Raw genomic sequence first — 19306 nt, 5'->3', positions numbered from 1 at the left:
GGACATGTTTGTCTCAGGTGGCTGGAGGAGGCGTATCACTGTCTGTTTGACTGACAGCAGCTGGCAGGCTGAGCTCAAGTATAGATCTCGTGTACAACAGCGGGGAACGATCAAGACCAAGTAAACAAGCACTTTAGCTTGGAAGGCATGAGCAGACTGTGTGTTGTTAGCAGTGGTATTGAAGACTAAGGACCACACCAGCATCTAAACTAGCTAATTAGCCATCTAGTCTGCCAACTGATGTTAGCAGTGCACTTTTCTCCCCATGATTGTTTGTTTGGTGGCTTGTTCAACAGGTGCAGGACAAGGCGTGTGTTCGTGTCTGTAAGCTGGATAAGAAGGAGATTTTGGCAGTAAAGCTAATGTGTGCTGTTCCTCAAAGTCTGTGGCTGTAGTGTTCTGTATCAGGCTGTTGTCTGGCTGTTTGTTTCACCGACAAACATATTCTCTATTTGCATAGATGAAGAAATTTGACTAGGAAAACAAATTAGTAGAATATAAAATGGACTTCTTAAGAGACAGAGTTGGGTTTGTTTCAGTATTAAAACCAAAACAATACTTTTGTGTAGTAACTTTGTAAGAGGAATATAAACCTTCTTGTACAGACCTTTTCTGTTAAAGAATATTTCCAATATTTTCATTTTTTTTCAATATTTTCCAAAATATTTCCAATATTTTCTATTTTTTCCAATATTTCCAATATTTTCCTAAATATTTCCAGTGTTTTCCATCAGTATTAAAAGTCAGAATACGAGCAGCCGTACATGAACTTTGTCGAAATATAAAAACTTTGAAGTTTCTTGATTTCATGAGTTAAATCTGGAAATACACACTTTTACTAATTTTATACACACATACTATTGGTGGGTAATCCAAAAGTATTGCAGTTCAATACCCAGCTCTGTAGTAACTGGCTCTACAGTAAGCTCAAACTGCAGCACCGATTACATCAGACCACATCCAAGCAGATGCACAGATGACTCACATATTTGTGATGCAACAGGCATTTTTGTGTCTATACTTCGTTCAACTTGTATGATGTCATATGAACATGCAACACTGAACCACTGATGATTCCTCACTGCTTGTCAGACTGAAGTACATGAAAGCCGCTGCAACTCAGGGGCAATTGTCTTTTGAGATCATGGCTGGTGAATTGTAGAGACAATTTAATAATAAAACAGACAAATCAATATATAAAACGGAGTGAGAAAATACAGTTGGCCATAGTTTGTGTAAACTGTCTCCATCAGACAGTTGTCCATCTGTTTTATCCTCTGAAGAGATATGTGGAGGCTGTCCCTCTTGGCCTGTAGACAAATTACCCACTATTGATTTCCAGTAGTCTAAGCCAGAAGTCCCCATTACCTGTCATGTGTTGTATGTGTGTGTGGTGGGTATTAAGAAGAGAGAACAAGATCAAAATGAAGACTCTTATCCTGTAGAATTCAGAAGACGTCACAATACGTGATTCAATACACTTTCAAAAGGACGTCTTGTCAAAATATATAGTGTATTATTGATTTTCCTTAGAGCTGCTTTCAGAGCTCAGGGAAGAATTGGAAATGTGTGTGTTCGATTTTGTGTCAATGTATTTGTCACGCGGTAGCATTTCACTTGACTTCTTTGCTTTCCGTGATGGATATTTGGAAGTCATGATGTGCACAGCGCGAGCACATCATCATCCTCTTGCAATAATTACACACGTCAATCCATCACAATCCATAAATAATTTTAAAAAATCTGTTACTAGGATGTCAAAAGCAATAGTTTGCCTCCGCTGTTGCCTTTGTTTATATGGCACTGTATTTATTACAAGCTGTTGAAGTCACACAAGTGTGCCACGGCGCTAGAGTGAACTCATTAACGTGAGTAAATTGACATCCAACTGTTATGAGAGGATGTGACCTTTTCATAAACTCCAAACAATAACAAAGAAATAAAAATTAAAAAAAAAAAAATCATTACGAGCGTGCCACGACACACTGCAATGAGCGTCTGCTTTTTATTATGAGCTTTAAAATAATTGCTGCATGACGCTGCAAAAGATGCACTTTAAGGTTTCAGGCTTCAAATTATTTCCCGCGTTTATCAGAGAAATTACATGAACACGGAGGTGAAATGCATTGATGCTTGGGATAAGAGATGTGTGTCAGTGCCAGGTCATCCAAGATTTATGATGCTTTATAATGTGTCATGATTAACTTTCATGGCGTTAGGGTATAATTACAGTGTCCTTGTGATGTGTGTATAAGGGTTTATAATCTCACTGTATAACTAGCAATTTAAGTCAAATGTTATTGGAGCTAACCTTGGGCAGGTATGATGTTATTAAAGGAACAGTCACTATAAAGTGCACTGCAGCCATCTTCAATCAAGGATTATAGTTTTGCCAATCATCCCCTAACCTTTCCCTCCCCTTTTTTTTCTCTTTCTTCCCGTCTTTTCGGTCTTCCATCCCTTTCCACGCTCTCCGCCTTCCCTCCCTCTCTCCAGCCCACTTCATACCCGGTCCCTTCTTTCTCACATCCCTTTATCCATCTCCCTGCCACTCCTCCATCTAATCATTTCTCCTGAGTGGGGCTAATTAAAGGGGATCTGACGGAGTGCACTGACCACAGGAACATCAATCAATCTCTGTCCAACACGGCGAGCCCCCGCTGACTCCCCCAACCTGCTGCCAACGTGCAGCTCCGCAAAAGGTTAATTGTATTCATTATATAAGGGACAGAGCGAAAGAGGGAGACAGTGAGGGAGAGAATACTGTCTAAAGTCACCCTGAAGATCCTGGCTTTGGGGTGAATTCTCAGTTGGCCTCAGCGAGGTTAAACTTGGAGCACCGACACCACCTGTCAGCTACTTCTCTCTTAATGTCAGATTCCTCTCCACCCAAACTCTGATGTGACTAGCATTTTTTACTTTTATGTCACCCCCCCCCCCCCCCCCCCCCCTTTCCTTCCACACCATTCCATCATTTATTCACCTCATCTCCCCTCCATCACTGCATAACACATATACGTAATTGTATTAATTTAGTTGATGGAACATATGAAAGGAGTCACACATCATTAATAGAGCCTCCTGATTAGTTGATTAAGCCTTAACAGACTTTGGGCTAAAACTCATTTAGTCCTTCGGGTCCAACTGACGCCGCTGCTAATGAGGTTTGATGCCGCTTCATTTTTTTGTTATAGATATTAACAGCTTTCCAACACACCCCGCCATTTGTTATTACAGCTCTACTTCCATTTGTTAGCGGCTGCCTCCAAAGCACAGAGGCAACTTTGAAGGTGTTTTTAATGTTATCAGAATAACACAGGTGAAACTTTGCTTTGTGCTGACGTTAATAATCAGGCACATTAAGTGATAATCAGACTGAAACACCATTTTGTTTCACTTTAATCACAGAGTCTGACGTTATGTTCGTATTAGCCATTTTTAGTTTAACTTTCAACAACCTATAAAGCTGTGTCAGTCACATTCAGGCTTGTCACCGTTTTGGTGGCCATTTTTCTGCTGCTATTCTCAATGGATCTAGTTAGGCAGCTATCTTGCTATAAAGAGTCAGATGATTACATTCAAATACAAATCTTTGATTGGTCAGTTGTTTCTCCAACTGGGGGAGATCAATGAGTACACCTCCTGTAAGAAATGAGTCCCTAGATTAAGCAGGTTCTATAGCATGTCCTATAGGTATGTTTTATTCAGCGGCCGTAGTAATTACAACATGAGCAACGGAAGATGTTAGGTGACGTATTATATAAAGCGACAAAGGTGGAAGGGTGGACAAAACCTTTCATTTTCCATGTGAAACCGATAGTCAGTGTTGTTTCTTTTATCCATGATCGTTCCACAACCTTAACTGTGTGTTTCTTATTGTTACCATGATGATGAAAGTCTTCCAACCTAAAGGAAGTATTTTTAACCCATTTTACTCTTTTTTGTAAACCTAACCTAAACCTAGTAGTTTTGTGCCTAGACCTAACCAAATCATGTTCCACAAGTTTAACCGTGAGTTTATGTTACCATGACGACGGAAGTCTGGTACGCCTGCCATTGGGTCGTAACTGAGGGTAGGGACGAGTATAGGTGGAGGACATGTGTTTTTCAGAGGTCTGGTACTATACTTCTAGCAAGGTAGGCTGTGCACTGATGCGAGTGGCAAAGCAAAACCAACAGGTGGCTCCTTGTGAGTGAGTGATTGAATCGTCTTGCACGTTGAAATGTGGCCAGAAATGTTGTTTCCTCACATACACATCACACATACAGAAGTGACAAATTCAAGAAAAAGTGTGGATAGAAAGAGTGGATAAACAAAACAAATGCAGATGCTTCCATACAAAGCGTGAAGGGTAACTGAACAGTTTAATGAGTCATCATACCACCAAATGAGAGAAACATATCTTGGAAGAATGATGATCCATTCACCTCAGAGACTTGGAATATCTCCAGCGCAGCACATTGAAGTTGTTCTGATGGCTCCTGGTTGGGTGTTGATTTTTTTCCTATAGTTTGTCACCCATTGGTATATGTATATTTGATCAGTGTAACATTAAGCGGCATTACTCTGAACAACCCTAGAGGCATGTAGATGCCTGGTACTACTTTAAAGTAGGATTTTTGTCAGCCTGATCAAACTCACAAGGACTTCAAAAGATATTCTGGTTCTCTGTGGACAGGTTCATTAAAATATTTAGATTTCATATTAGGTTTCAATTCGTAAAGTATGTGTTTGGTTAGCTAATCTTACACAGCCTCTTAGAAAGTATCATTTCATTATGCTTCTTTTCTCTTTAGCCTTCGGCGATCTGTGAAAACTTGTGCCTGAATTCTTTTTAAATCTGTTTATACATTTGTAGTCCAGTCAAGAGGAGTGGGCCTACTTTTTTTGCACAACATCATACACAAATATTACAGCTTTTTTTTTTTAGAGGATTTATAGTTATGTGACTACCTCGTTCTCAATCTGGGCCCTTGTTTTTGCTAGTATGCAAACTTTCCTGTAAACAGCTTGTTGAAACCACTTCTGAACTCATCTTGAATTGCTCCCTTTTACTTCTCTTTCATTCACTTTCCTTTTATTCATGCAAAAGAAAAAACAACTCTTCAGAACCAAAGGTTGAATTACAACAAAAACTTTTTCAAACAAACTGCATGTGGTTACTGTAGAAACGCGTTCATCCCATCAGTGGAGGTGACACTCAGACATTCTGCCTGGCTCTGCGCTAAGCACTCTTCAGCACATATCATGCAAGAGTGTGACAGCAAAGATGGCAAGCACACTCCCAGTGGCAAGTGTTTCACCTCCCACCAGACGTATTTATTTTGACAAGAATGTCTCGTGCTGGAGTAACTCGAATTAAACATGTGCAACTCGGTGTAGGCTAATTCACAACCTCTATATGTTGTGATGCCATCTAACGTGCCTTTAGAGACGGCCTGGGCAACCACTTTAACAGTTGGCTGCTCTGTGCATCTCCCACTGCACCACTATTTATTACTTATAGGACGACTGTTAAGAAGTTGATGCCTGGCGTTTTCTGAGCAGCCGGGGTGCCTGATCTCTGAAGTGGCTTACTTGAATAACTCAAAACACAAAAAATCCATAATGTATCCCGGTGCAATCGAGGTCATCTTTTACAGATCCTGGAACGACACATGCACAAACTCAAACAGACATTGATCCCTAATGAGCCTCTATAGGAGTCCCCTTGTAGCTAACAGGCTGGTTGTTCATTCACAAGTGATGCTTTCCGTCGTCTCCTGCGCACAAAGGACCGCTAGGGGGTTCGGTGTGCTCAAAACAAACTTGATCGTACGACATGTCATTTTGAAAACCCACTTAACAATCATCATCAGCATCAGCATCTTCCTGGCTGAATCACACTCTCTTACCCAGCCCTTCAACTCTGAGCATACTGAAACTTTTATACTGTATGTTACCTGACATTTCTACCACACAAGTAAAAAAAAAAAAACCTGTATATGATATATAACTGATTGTAACTTTCCTGTAACTGAAAGTATGTTGAAATTCTACCAGTGCATTCCTAGCAAGGGAGTAGGAGTAATGATAATGAATGATAACATACACACTAATGACAGTGTGTATGTTACAACCCAGGTCGTTGGGGAAAAGGGAAGCAACGTATCCCCAGATGCGATTAGTAACGCAAAGTTAATTATTAGTGAGGAGATAAATAAAATTGATACAAACAATGAATAAGGGGGACTTAAAAGTGGAAACAGGGAAAACATGTTGTAAGACAAATAAAATGGAAAAGAAACCTATCTACCTACTGTGCACAAAAAACAATGGCTGCCATCATGACATTGTAATTAAAGTAAATTTTTGCACATATTTAAACTATAATTTCATCAAGTATATTTCTAATTGTATCTATATTTACTTTTGCAATGTGTAATGTCACCTGTATAAATTGTGTAGCGTCACATAAGTAGCTTTATGAATGGGGATTTACATTGTATCCGTGACAACCTGCTTTTAATTGTTAGAGCAAAACGCATTTTTACCGTTCTCATTTGTCACTTATTCTCCTGGCATCAGCTTGTATCACCAGATGTGGCTCAATATCCAGCAAACATCAAGCCAGTGGTAAGTCAACACAGCAGCTGTGTAAAGTATATGTTACGCTGCCTCCACATGGCAGGGAGGCAGTACTGCCGCCACAGCTGGACACTGAAGTCAAGGTCACGGGGAGAGTGTCAACTGCTGGAAACATACAGCTTCAACCTTTGTCCCCCGGGGGATTTTGTGAATATGTGCCTGTGCGCGTGTATGTTTGCATAGAGGACATTTTCAAAGTGTTTGTTGTCTGTGCCTGTCTACATAAGTGTGTGTGTGTGTGTCTTGGGGGAGAGCTTCGCGGTGGTAGCTGGGTTAGCCTCTCGAGCATCATTATCACTGGAATAAACAACAGCTAAGCTCCGATGTCCTCTGTGCCCTTGTTCCTCTATTAGATGGTCTTAAGTTTGTGTGTGTGTGTGTGTGTGTGTGTGTGTGTGTGTGTGTGTGTGTGTGTGTGTGTGTGTGAGTGTGTTCAGCACACTCCTGCTTTCATAATTTGAAGCAAGTGCACTTACATAAGTGCCATCTTGATTTCTACTTTTGTCTTAATTAGTTTACCAGTCGATTGTGAGTTCTCATCTGTATCTTATGTGTGTGTGTGTGTGTGTGTGTGTGTGTTTATCAAAGGTACCTCATCCCTTCACTGGACCGCTCCCATGCTGGCTTCTACCGCTGCATCGTCAGGAATCGGGTGGGAGCCCTTCTACAGAGGCGCACAGAAGTACAGGTGGCCTGTAAGTATCCACGAGGGATGCAGGTGAAACACAGATGAATGGACCAAATGGATGAATAAATGGATGGATGACAGACAGAGAGAGAGGGAGAGACAGCGTGCGTGTGAGTGTGAGACTGCCTGCGGAGTACACAGTATGCCCACACTCTGTTTGGTTGCCTTTGTATCAAGGACTGACAAGGGAGGGACAGATGCTGGCAGGGTGAAAGATCTACCTGCATCTCATTCGGGGTGTTATCAACCCAGACAGCTGTTCCACTCAGCATTCTCATTAGATTGATATTGTTGCCGTGGTTGTTTTTAACTTTCAATATGACCGTCGCTTATTTCATTCTCTCTCTTTTGTCAACAACATCTGTCGTTTCTTGGCGAAAATGGGGCTCAGATGCGCCGTGTTTCTGAACATTTTCGGCTGCGTTTTTTTTTTATTTTTTATTTTTTTGAGGCCGCTCAGCTCCCTCGTCTTGTTAACGATCTATTACAGACACGCCGCAGAGGCGTCTGGAGGGTTGTCACGGCAAATCCACCCCGCACACCCACCCCCCGCCACCCCCATAGGCACAACCGCCCTTCGCCCATTATACCACCTTCCCGGGGATATGCCAGGTTCATTGGCTTCCCCTTGTTCCAACGACATTTGAGTGGATGTGACACGCCGCTGTACCTGACTGAACAATGCAGCTAACCAGGCGTGAGAGAGGAAGAGATGGGAGGGAGACAGAGAGGAGTGAACAGTCCCACTGGTCCACTTCTTTAGAATTGGGCAAACATACTGATACTGCTGCGCAAGCCAACTCCTTCCTTCTGCATGTTCCATTTCCTCCAGCGGTCTGACTCTTTGTTGCTTCCATCGCACTTTCTTTTTCTTGCTGTTTTCTTCCCTCTCTCTTGACTTTGTCTGGTGTCTGGCCACCACTGCTTTCTATTTATTTCTTGGCCTCCACCCCACTGTTATTCTGTTTCCCTTTATTCCCACCTCTTCCCATTTCCATAATTCTCTTCTTCCCCCTCATCAGTTGCTCATGAAGGGGTACGGATACTGTGGCAGAGTAAAAAAGGAGAATTAAGGACACCTGCAGAAGCAATGGATGAGATAGACAGGGGAGGGAGAAGGAGAGGAAGATAGAAAGGGAGTAGAGATGGGGAGATCTCGTTTGGAAGCTATTCCATTGAGGCAGCACAATTAGGATTGCAGAGACACACCTCGGAGAAAGGGAAACATGCCGAGGCATTAGAGATTAGGGAAGGGGAGGAGGACATCACATCGCCGAAAATGCAGATCAAAGTCAGGGGATTTGCACACTTCCCAGATTTTCATTTAAGCTAAGCACCACAGCTGCACCGCAAAGCCAGATTACCTTTTTTATTCTCTTTGAAAGAGAGCGAGAGAGAGAGAGAGGGAAAGGAAGGAAAAAGATTGCCATCGATGCACAAGCCACTCCAACATCCCTAGTTCAAAGCCCCATACCTTGATCCCTACATGTTTCAAAGATATTATTATTTCTAAACTGTGTTAGAACGTAATTGAGTGTTTGATGTAATGTTCAAATGATTTCAGCAGTTTTCTTTTATTGTTTCCGCTGAATTGAAAAGGCAAATATATGATCCTCTCCTCGCCTCTCAAGGAGCTAAAAAGAAAAAAAAATAAAAATAAAAAACTATTTTAAGTTATTCAGCTGTCACTTCTTCAAAAACCAGTCTGCACTTCTTTCTCTTTCCGACAGCTTTGGAGGGAGACAAAGACAAAAAGTCTGCTTGTTACTTTTGTCCTAAAAAAAGGTTTACAGCCAATGTGATGTGAATCAGAGAATTGCACGGCTCAGATCGAAAACAACAACCAAAGTGGGGACCATTCGTTGGAAAGTCCATCAAAAAAAAAAGTCTGTACCTGCCCATAGATCTCACTTACAAACAAGCAGAGCGTGGAGTAGCAATATTAAGCCAGTATTTTTGCCAGCTTTTAAGATATAATGAGGCAGGAGAGAAATAAAACCACTGTAACAAATGAAATATATTAGGGGATGATAGAATAGCAGCAGCCCTGGTCATCTACTATGTTGAGTAATGCACGCATTTAGAGTGTGATCAAGATTGATTGCCCTCGATGCATCCACACAGGAGGATACAGAATATGAATATGAGTCAATTTAGCGTCCCCTCTGTGTCCCTCTGTGAGTCATTAGATCTCGGGTTCCTTCCAGCCTTCCTTGATATACTGTGGAAACCATGGCAACAACACTGCACTGTCCATCAAAGCAACTCGAAGTAACATTGCAGAACAGAAAAGCAGATGGCAAAAGCTCAGTGGGCACCAAAAGTCAGATTCAGGAAAGAGAGAGAATTTTTTTTGCCTGTGACTTTATGTACTCTTTTCTTTTTCCTATACTCTCTCACTCCGTCTTCCCCTTCATGTGTGTGTGTTGTTTGTTTGTTTTCCTGTAGTTATGGGCAGTTTCGAGGAAGGTGAACGCACCCAGTCCGTTTCCCAGGGAGAGGGCGCCGTTATCCCGGCGCCACGTATTCGCAGCTTCCCCCAGCCACAAGTCACCTGGTTCAGAGATGGGCGCAAGATCCCACCCAGCAGTCGCATGTAAGTCCTTTTCCTTTTTTATTTTTACTTGTGTTTGTTCCCGTGGAGTCTTTCCTTTTTTGTGTGTTTTACTTTGCATTTGTGTTTGATTCTGTGAATACCTTTTGGTGCTTTGTTTGTTCCTGGAGGTCTTTGAGTCCTTTAGTTTGAGAGAATCTGTTCCTACCTGTCATTTGTCATTCATCTCGCTACATTTCGTGGTAAAGCAGAGTTTGAGTTTCTTCTTGAGAACAAGGGCCGAGACCAAAGCAGTTCTGGCACTGTGTGAAATGGAATCGCTTTCCCTTTGTTCTTCATTTTTTATTTCAAAAGAAAAACCCCAAGCCGAACACTTTTATCTCAGCTTATCTACTGTATGTCTCTGTCTCTCTCTCGTTTCTCTCCTCTACGTCTCTCTTCATTTCGGTCTCAAAATTGGGGAGCCTGTGTTTTCTGAGGTCAGCTATCAGTGTTTGCGAGCCAGCTGCAGTGGTGTTCATACAACGCCATCAGTGCCTGATAGGGCTAGTGAACGCTGGAGCTGCTGACAGCCTCAAATGGGATTGTTGTATTGCTTTGCTATTCTGTTCACTTAAAATGGAGGGGTGTAAATGGAGAGGTGGATTGGGAAAGGGGTGTTCTCTCTCATTTGCTCTGTGGCCCAAGAAAGGAGCAGCGGCCAGTTTTAGCATTTCAGTTGCATGGGTTTTGTTCCTGTAAGCTCCGATGGTAAAAAGATTAAGTATAATGATTCAGGCATATTTACTATTAAAGGCCCCATATTGTAAAAAGTGAGATTTCCATGTCTTTTTGATTATAAAGCAGGTCTAGGTTCTATATTAATACTGTGAAAGTATCAAAGTGCTCAGTCCACAGAGAAATGCACACAGCCTGTATTCAGAATCTGAGCCTTAAAACAAGCCGTCAGCACTTCTGTAACTTTGTGATGTCACAAATAAACAGTCACAGCCCTCAGATATGCGCCAAGTCCTGCCCACCTAGACCCACCATCCAACCCCACAGGATTTGGTTTCTCTGAATGTTTGCCTGAAATCTGCTATATTTTTATTCGATCACTAAGAAACCGGTCAGCCAATCAGAAGAGAGGCTCAGAGCTTCTGTCCATTTGGAGATGTGGTTGTGTTATGCTAGCAGCAGCTAATGTAGCCTTGAGCCATCAGCCAAGAACATAATAATTTTCCACAGTGGTGTTACAGCTATTTACAGGCTATACTCTCTCTATGTACAAGTCAAGGTGATAGTCCTTCTCCCTCTTTCAATGATTGGCTTTTTCTTTCACTGAGCATGTGCGTTTTTTTTTTCTACACACATTTCGTAGTTCCTGTCTTTGTGTGGGTGATGCTTTGCATGTGTGTATCTGCGTGTAAGTGTGTTAAAAAGGCACTTATCCCCCATCTCATCACATCTGCATTTCTTCATAGTGGGAGGTGAGCTTGCCCTTGGTTAGAGTGAATCTTTCTTATCAGCTCCTCATCATCAGTAATCATACTCTGACCTAGAATGACAATGAGACAAACGTCCAGACAGACCGAGAAGCTGAAGGCCTTGGACGACCACAAGTAGGCCGGTCGCTTAGATTTTTTTTTTCTGTCTTGTTGAATGATGATACTTTGTTGACAGTCTTGGTGAGAAGGGTCTGTCAAAGAATTCATAAGCACTTTCAACTCTTTAATCCTTTCACATCTCTCTCATTCAGCTCCTTCCTCCTCGCTCTCTTCTTGTCTTATTTATTTGTTCTGTCTCTCTCTCTCTCTCTCTCTTACTGCTTTTGTCTCCATTATAGGCCACCCACTGTGTGCGCTTTGCTTCTCTTCATCTAAGCTTCCTACCCTCTAGCTCTGAGAATGCTAATTCCGTACGCACCACCAAGGTCACTGTGTGCAAATCAGCACCGTTGATAACAGGCGGCCTTTTTTATTGAAAATCATTTAATTGAATTTGATTCGTGCCACTAGCGTTGACTCTGTTGAGGCATCAAAGTCACACTAGTGGGGAGGAGATAGAGGAAGAGCCAAAGAGAGAGATCTGTGCTCAACTGCAAATGTTACCTTGATGAAGGCTCTTTCCGAGACCTAGTGCTCTCCTGAGTCAGTTCCAGCTGTGTGGTCTCTCTAAACATTGTCACATGGGCTACTATGCATAATGATTATAGTCCCTGTCAGACTGGGTAATCCCATCTGGAAGATTTCTCCATCATGGGCCAAGTTACAATGTGGAATTGCAGTGAAGGGAGGAAGAGGAATGAGGGGGGGGGAAAGGCTCCATGTACTACAACCATGGTGACCATTTTCTCTTTGATTTACAATATCTTTCTTCCTTTCCTGCTCTGTGCTTTTTTTTTTCTATCTCCTCTCATTGTCCCCTGCTCCTGCCATCCCTCCTCAGGTGTCATAACTTTAATTTGCTAGCTCTCCAGGGGTTCGTCTTGCTGCTTCTCTGTGCGCTGCTTAATCACACCTTGGCAATAGAGGAGAGGGGGGAAAAAAACAGCCAGAACCAAAATAACTGTGGTAATCACCTCCAACCAATCTAACAGCTAATTAAATTCACACTTCCTTGGCAGGATGTTGTACTTAAAATACACCTTTTGTTGCGTCGTGTTTAGATTAACATTGTGATCAGTTTTGGCCTGCACTCTGTGTTAAAATGACGGGAGTTGCCTGAGCTGCTTCTTCGAATTGCATCATAGGAGGAGGGGGGTGTTCTTTCTTGCTCTTGTTTGAGATTTTATTTATTTATTTATTTATTTTTTGCACTACAAAGGTGGCAGAAGCTTGAAAATCACACCAGGATGCCACTGGTTGCTTGCGTGGACTGTCTCAGGTCCACGCAAGCAACCAGTGGCACTTAGCAAACACATCCCATGTAATCTGATCGCAAGTAAACACCTCAAAATACACAATAGGTGTCATTTCAGCTGCAAACATTACCAAAACACTGGGATTATGGAGTTTGATAGAATTTATTCAAATCTAAGTCAAATATCAAATCCACTTATCAAATGCAAATCCTTTAAATACCTTGGGAGTTCGTTTAAGGTAGAAGGAAGACAGTTTCTTTGTTTGTAGTATGTTTAGTACATTCACATGCACATAATTATTCTGGTTTTGAGTCTTATCCTGCTTTTGATCATATTGGAGAAACCAGTGTATGTCCCTGTTGTATCCAGGTCTCTGATCATCTGCAAACAGGTGTGTCTTGATTTCTCAGCCTCCCAAGCTCTTATTTCTGTACTGACCGATTTACCTCAACTGCTGAGAATGAAAACAGTTTTGTCCCTGGGTGCCTGAACTCTGCTGGTCAATCTGGTCACTGGTTAATGGAAAATAAGAGCAACAGTACATTGCATTCCTGGAGTCAGTTCATCATTCTATGATAACATTTACCATCAGTAACTACTATGTACCTTGAGTGGATGCAACACCTGGACACGTTAGACAATGATCAGAAACCTTGATAAGGGGGCGTCGAGTAGCTCAAATGGATGAGCATCCGCCCCATGTGTAGAGGCTCCAGTCCTCGCTGCAGTTGGCCCCGGTTCGAGTCCCGCATCGGACAGCCCTTAGCTGCATGTCATTCCCCCTCTCTCTGCCTCCCCGTTTCCTGTCTCTCTCTACTGCACTATCAATAAAGGCACAAAAAGCGCGAAAAATAAATAAAAAAAAAAAAAGAAAAAAGAAACCTTGATAAGATGTTTATATCCCACAGTGTCTAGGTTTCCACCTGAGTACGCCAGCTCAGAAACAGAATATAGTAAAGAAATCAAGATTTTTACCAGGACGCTCCAAAAACCTGATCATAATCAGGATACTCATACACATCTAAATCCATTCAGTATCGGCAGTCAGTTCACTTTCAGGCTGAGATATCTCAACAGTTGTGGAATGGATTTCCATGAACCTTTGCACGGACATTCATGGTCCCCTGACGATGAAGCCTACTGACTTTGGTGATATCCTGATTTTTCCTATAGCACCACCATGAGGTTGACATTTGTGATTTTGAGTAAAATGTCTTGATAACTATAGGATGGATTGCCATGAAATTTGGTTTTGACATTCATGTCACTGTCATGATGAATTGGAACAACTTTGCTTATCCCTCAACTTTCCATAGCACAATCATTGGGTAATACTTGTAATTGATTCAGTGCTTTGTTTATGACCAAATACCTAATGACATCAGTGTCAGATGTCTTTTCTTTTAGTGGAAATCAGCAAATGTGAGCATATTAACACACTGAACTAAGGCTGGTGATGATGGACTACATTGTAACTGCTGAACATCAGCATGCTGGTATTGTCACTGTGAGCACATTCAGGCGTTAGCATTTCATTCAAAGCCTGTTCACCCTGACAGAGTTGTTATTCATTCAGTGCAACAACCAAATGGCTTTCAACAATTTCATGTTTCAAAAGTTAGTAATAAATTTGAGCATTTGTTTTTAGATTGTCTCGTTTGAAGAACTAAAGCCTTGGTTTACCAAATAGATACATTTATTATTCAGCTAAATGACCAGCTTAATGTTTTGAACACTGCTCTTTGCTAAGAAAGGGAAAAGATATTTCTTAGACTCCGACATTAACAAATCCCGTATTTTCTCAACTTGGAAAGGGATCGTTCCATTTTTCAACTGGAACTTAGTCTTCAGGTCAGGGATGTATGTAAATTTAAACAGAGAATAGTGTGAACACGACACACCACCCAGAGGCTGGATGTGTGAAGGAAACCCACAGAAACTTGGTGAATACTGTATTTCTGCTTCCCCGCTGCCAGTTTCCCCCTGGCAAGGCAGCGTCTCGCTGTGGGACTGTGACTGCTCTCTCTTTGCCATGTGGCCTCTGCAGCTGTTGTTCTTGGCGTAGGCAAAAACTCCTGTGCTCTCTCTCTCTCTCCTTCACAGTATACCCATAAACTTGGGATTCACTCATTGTAGTGTTTCTCTCTGATGGTCCTTGCTGTGCTTACCTTGTTCAAAAAATTGTGTTCTTGTTTGACTCAAGGCTAAAATGTGCAGCTAGGTTTAGCTGCCATACAATGGCAGCTAGACCAATGCCAGGTTCCACCAGGGTCCTTATGTCTTTGTTGTGTTGTGATGTAGTGTAGTGTAGGATACAAGGAGAAAAATAACTTATTTAGCATAGATGGTCATTATTCTTCCCTTATGCAATGGAAATGCTGTTGGCAGGGTCTTTTGCATTTGGTTGCCTTGATATGTTGTGTTATTTTGTTATTGTGGTGTATAATCAGAGGCCCTTCAGTAAACACATTTGATAGGAATTGTTGGGCTACCCTCTGACTATTTCACCTCTGATGACAACTTTCTTCGAACTGCCTGGTTTTCTCTCCCAGAAACCTTCCATCGACACTTGTGCATGGATTTACACTGAAAACAAACCTTGTAGAGGTGTCCGTTTAGACAGAACACAGAGGAGCCTGACCCGGAGGAGTCAGTGGGAGGACATCCCTGACACACACCCATTGTAATTCCCTTGAGTAATCTGCTGTAGCTACTGATCAATTAATGGCCCCTGCCCGTGATGCGCAGGTCTTGTCAGTCTGCTATGGATTCCCCATTAGTCACAAGGGCCGGTGAATAGCCAAGCCCTTCCTCTACATTTCCCTACATCCAGCTGGCCAGTATTAGTCATGAACCCAACAATCTGCAGGTCAAAGGGAAGGAATGTCAAGGAGGAACAGCTCTAACAAAACACAATGAAGTCTTGAATGAGTAATTACATGTATCTGGGGGGTGTTTTGTGTTTATATCCCTGATTGTTCGGTCTATAAAATTGCTGATCAATGGTCCAAAACCCATTATAGGGTTAGAATGGCATATCTCCTCCAAACAATCCTACACGTCTGTAAGATCCTGATTATTATCTGTATCAGAACCAAATTGTACAAAGTCATAGATGTCAACACCATACATTGTCTGATTTTTTACATCAAGATCTAAACTCTATTTCCTGAGAAATTGATGAAAATGTCAAAAAAATGTCCAATCTCACAATGACAAGAAAGAGATAAAAAAGATTCCTGGAGCCATCCCTTTAACTGGATTGGCACGAAAATGTAATGGGTTCTTCCCTTGCCCGTGTCACATCCCTTCACCAAGTTTGGTGCAAATTGGTTCAGTTCTTTGTGCGTGCTGACAAACAAACAAGCCAACCAACAAACAGGCACAATTGAAGACATAACCTCCTTGGCGAAAGTAATTAAGTAACAGGCAAAAGCCGCCTTTCACATTTGAGCATTTTGCTGGATAAATTGATAAAGATAATTGATTCATAATTAATTGATTCCTTGATTATTATTATTAGTTGATTCCTTCGTAGTGTCAGTCAATTCATTGAGTAATAGTTCCAGCACTACACATATGTAAGAATAGGTAGCGAACCCCAACACCCCCTGGGTAAAGACCGAAATGTGTCTCTGAATGGTTCAATAATCAAAAGTTTGGGCAGAGGTTAGGTTTATTTGCCTGCTCAGATTTTTCCTGATCTAAATTAGGAAAGTATAAAGCAGTATAAATCCGAGAAATATTCAATTTACAGTAATATAAAAGGGAAAATCAGCAAATCCTCACACTGTAGAAGCTGAAACAAACAAAAATTACTTAAATGATTAATTGATAATCAAAATCATTAGTTACCAATCATCAACAGATTTCAGCTCCAGTGTTGATTAGGGTAGTCGTTTGTGTTCGATGTTGTAAACACAATTGCACAAATGCAAATCAAGTCTGATCATAAACGGCCTTGAGTTCATTTAGATGTCACTAGTTGACCTTGTATTTGGGACCCTTTTTTTTTTTTTTTTTTTTCCTTCACTGAGGCTGGTTTTCTGAACACTCAACCAACCACGAGCAACAGGGAAGCACAAAGCGAACAGTGAGCCACAAATCTCTAGTTCATGCCCCCAGTGAGAAAACAAGTGGCTGTTTTCATGAGCAACACTCCCTCACCTCTCCTCCTCCATCTCTCCATCCCCAGGAGCTGTGGCTTTTTCATCACAGGTCTGTTGAGCAATAGGGCATGCAGCCTGCTGCTTGCTCTCACTAGTCTTTCTCTCTCTCTGGCTTTCTTCTGCCGTCATCTGTCTACCGACTGCGGTTTGACTCATACCTTAGCCAGCCATGTGAGCCGCTTGATCCCGTCGACCCCTCTCCCTCTCCTGGGGGAGGCCATCAGTCGACCAGGGCCATTTGTCTGCATGTAATGGAGGTCTGAGGCTGTGGAGCGAGGTTAGGCCCCTCACGGCCCAGCAGAGAGGGACAGCGACAACAGATGCCAAAACACTCCACAGTGCCTGTGCGCCTCTGTCAACCTGTGTCAGTACTGGATTAACATGATAAGATATGCATGCAGACTGACAAATAGATGAAATACGCTCAAAGATGTGCTCTTTAGCCTGTGTTTCAGAATACAGAGTCCAGGGACGATGTGTTCTTAATTAAAGAGAGCAACCCTGGATCATTGTTTATCTAATTCTGCTGTAATGTAATTTATTAGTAATAATGAAAATTAGAGAAGGGAAGCATCTAGTTGCAAATGAAACATTTAAACTTCCATCTCTCTGTTTCAATCAAACATAAATCCTCATCACCATTATTGATTAAAGTGCTACAGAATCATTATAAGGCTGGCAGTCATTGAAAAGCCACCCTTGATGCTAAACATAAATAAATTGATCCAGAAGAAAGTAATTGCATATGAGACTAATACCGCTTCTTGCTGCAAGCAAAAACACGGGGTTGCACATAAAGCTGCACAGTTGGCCAAGAGCAGCTGTCCAGAACTGCCAGGCTCTCATGTGGGCTCCACAGCTCTTTCTGGAGAATGATAATGGAAAAGGAAATTGGGCTGGAATAAAGACAGAAAGCGTTCAGAGATGCAGGAATAAACATAAAAACCAGACAGAGAAAGAGGCATGTTCACACATATCTGATTTGTCCGAATTTCTCAGCTCTGTGGCTTGATAAATCCCTGTGCCGTGCCGGATACGTGGTAAGCAACCATTACGAGCCAGCCTCAGAGAGCTGCCCACAACACCACTGAGAGACTGGGGAATAAGGTTGAATAGGGATGACCAAAATGCATTCAGACAGAGAATGAGATAGATAAGAATAAGCAACATACTAAAAACAAGAAATGACTTCAGGCAGCTCGTAAAAAATAAACTGAACAATTTCATTACCTCTTTAAAACCAAATTCTTGTCTCCCTGTCCCTGCTCCCTTGGTGCACATGTAAAGCCATTCTAGATAATTGGCTTACTTTTAATTTCTTCCTGTATCATGTGGTCTTTGATCCCCGAGGCTTGGCGAGCATGGCGAGCATTTAGATCTGCCGGGTAACAAAGTTTTGTGTGACCCCTACTGTAGCAGCCCTGATTACAGGCTGAGGGGAAAGAATGCTCAGCAAGGAAGCACATTAAAATCAACTAGCAGGAGGAAAGAAATCGCCTCCCGCTCCCACCAACATTGATGAAATCAGGACTTGCTGTGGATAATGGTGAAATATTAGGGAAAAGCAGCTTTGCAGGTGCTTGGATGAGGGTACTGAGTCTGGTTAATGTAGGAAAAAAGAGGAGACAGCACTTGTAAGATCATCTTATACACTACTTGACATTATCACGGAGAAAATAGGCTTTCTTGCACAGGTCATTGTAAAGTTCTGCCTCCTATAAGTTAGCAGCGCTAGACTATATATTCATCCTCAAGAGTTTATTAAGCGACAGGTAAAGAAGTTAAAGCCCCGGATTGTGTTCCCATTTTAGAAAGGTCCTGGGCAGTCACCTGGGATTCATTCAGCGCTTTGGACACTTCCGTTATGCCCACATCCCTGAAGGGATCCATAATTCATAGCTGTGCGTCCCGGATGTCACCGCTCCAGCGAGCTAGCATTAAATATTTACCGCAGATCATAAGCTGCAGCCATTGAGGCCTGCCAGCCCCTTTAGGAAGACAGTTTTCAGTCTCAGCATGCACGGGGAATCACAAATGAGCCCAGTGACTGGGGCCGCTTTCAGATATTTGAAAATCAATCACTCCAGAGAAGGATCTCATAAGTCATCATACAGTAAATGCTAACGGCACAGGTAGCTATATGCAGCATACACAGCACATCACTCTCCGTGCTGTGTCATATTCGTTTTCTGCATGCCTCTCTGGAGCTCCAATTAGAGCTGATAAGGTTTTTATTATGTGTGTGCATACCTGTAAATATGTGTGCTTGTAAGCATTTTTTCCTTTCCCTGAAAAAAAAAAAAAAAAATATATAATATATTATATTATTATATCCCTTTTTGATTCTCTTATTCTCACTTTCTCACCAGCGCGTCTTGCTCCCTTGATAAGGCACAGCAGGTACTTAAATCCCTGCTGATGAGAT

At 42.0% G+C, this 19306-nt stretch overlaps 1 protein-coding gene across 1 annotated transcript in view; it reads left to right on the top strand.

Moving 5' to 3' along the window:
* The window catches only part of sdk2 (sidekick cell adhesion molecule 2), an 85973-nt gene that overhangs the window by 9169 nt on the left and 57498 nt on the right, over positions 1-19306 (top strand). The window contains exons 2-3 of the mRNA XM_022743299.1: positions 7217-7323; positions 9765-9912. Coding sequence (XP_022599020.1) covers positions 7217-7323; positions 9765-9912 — 255 coding nt within the window. The remainder of the gene's footprint in view (positions 1-7216; positions 7324-9764; positions 9913-19306) is intronic.

The sequence above is a fragment of the Seriola dumerili genome, unplaced genomic scaffold (genome assembly GCF_002260705.1).
Source record: "Seriola dumerili isolate Sdu_G_001 unplaced genomic scaffold, Sdu_1.0 BDQW01000068.1, whole genome shotgun sequence".
NCBI classification, from domain to species: Eukaryota; Metazoa; Chordata; class Actinopteri; order Carangiformes; family Carangidae; genus Seriola; species Seriola dumerili.
Note: the sequence above shows the minus strand (reverse complement) of the source record. Positions and strands in the feature narration are given on the sequence as shown.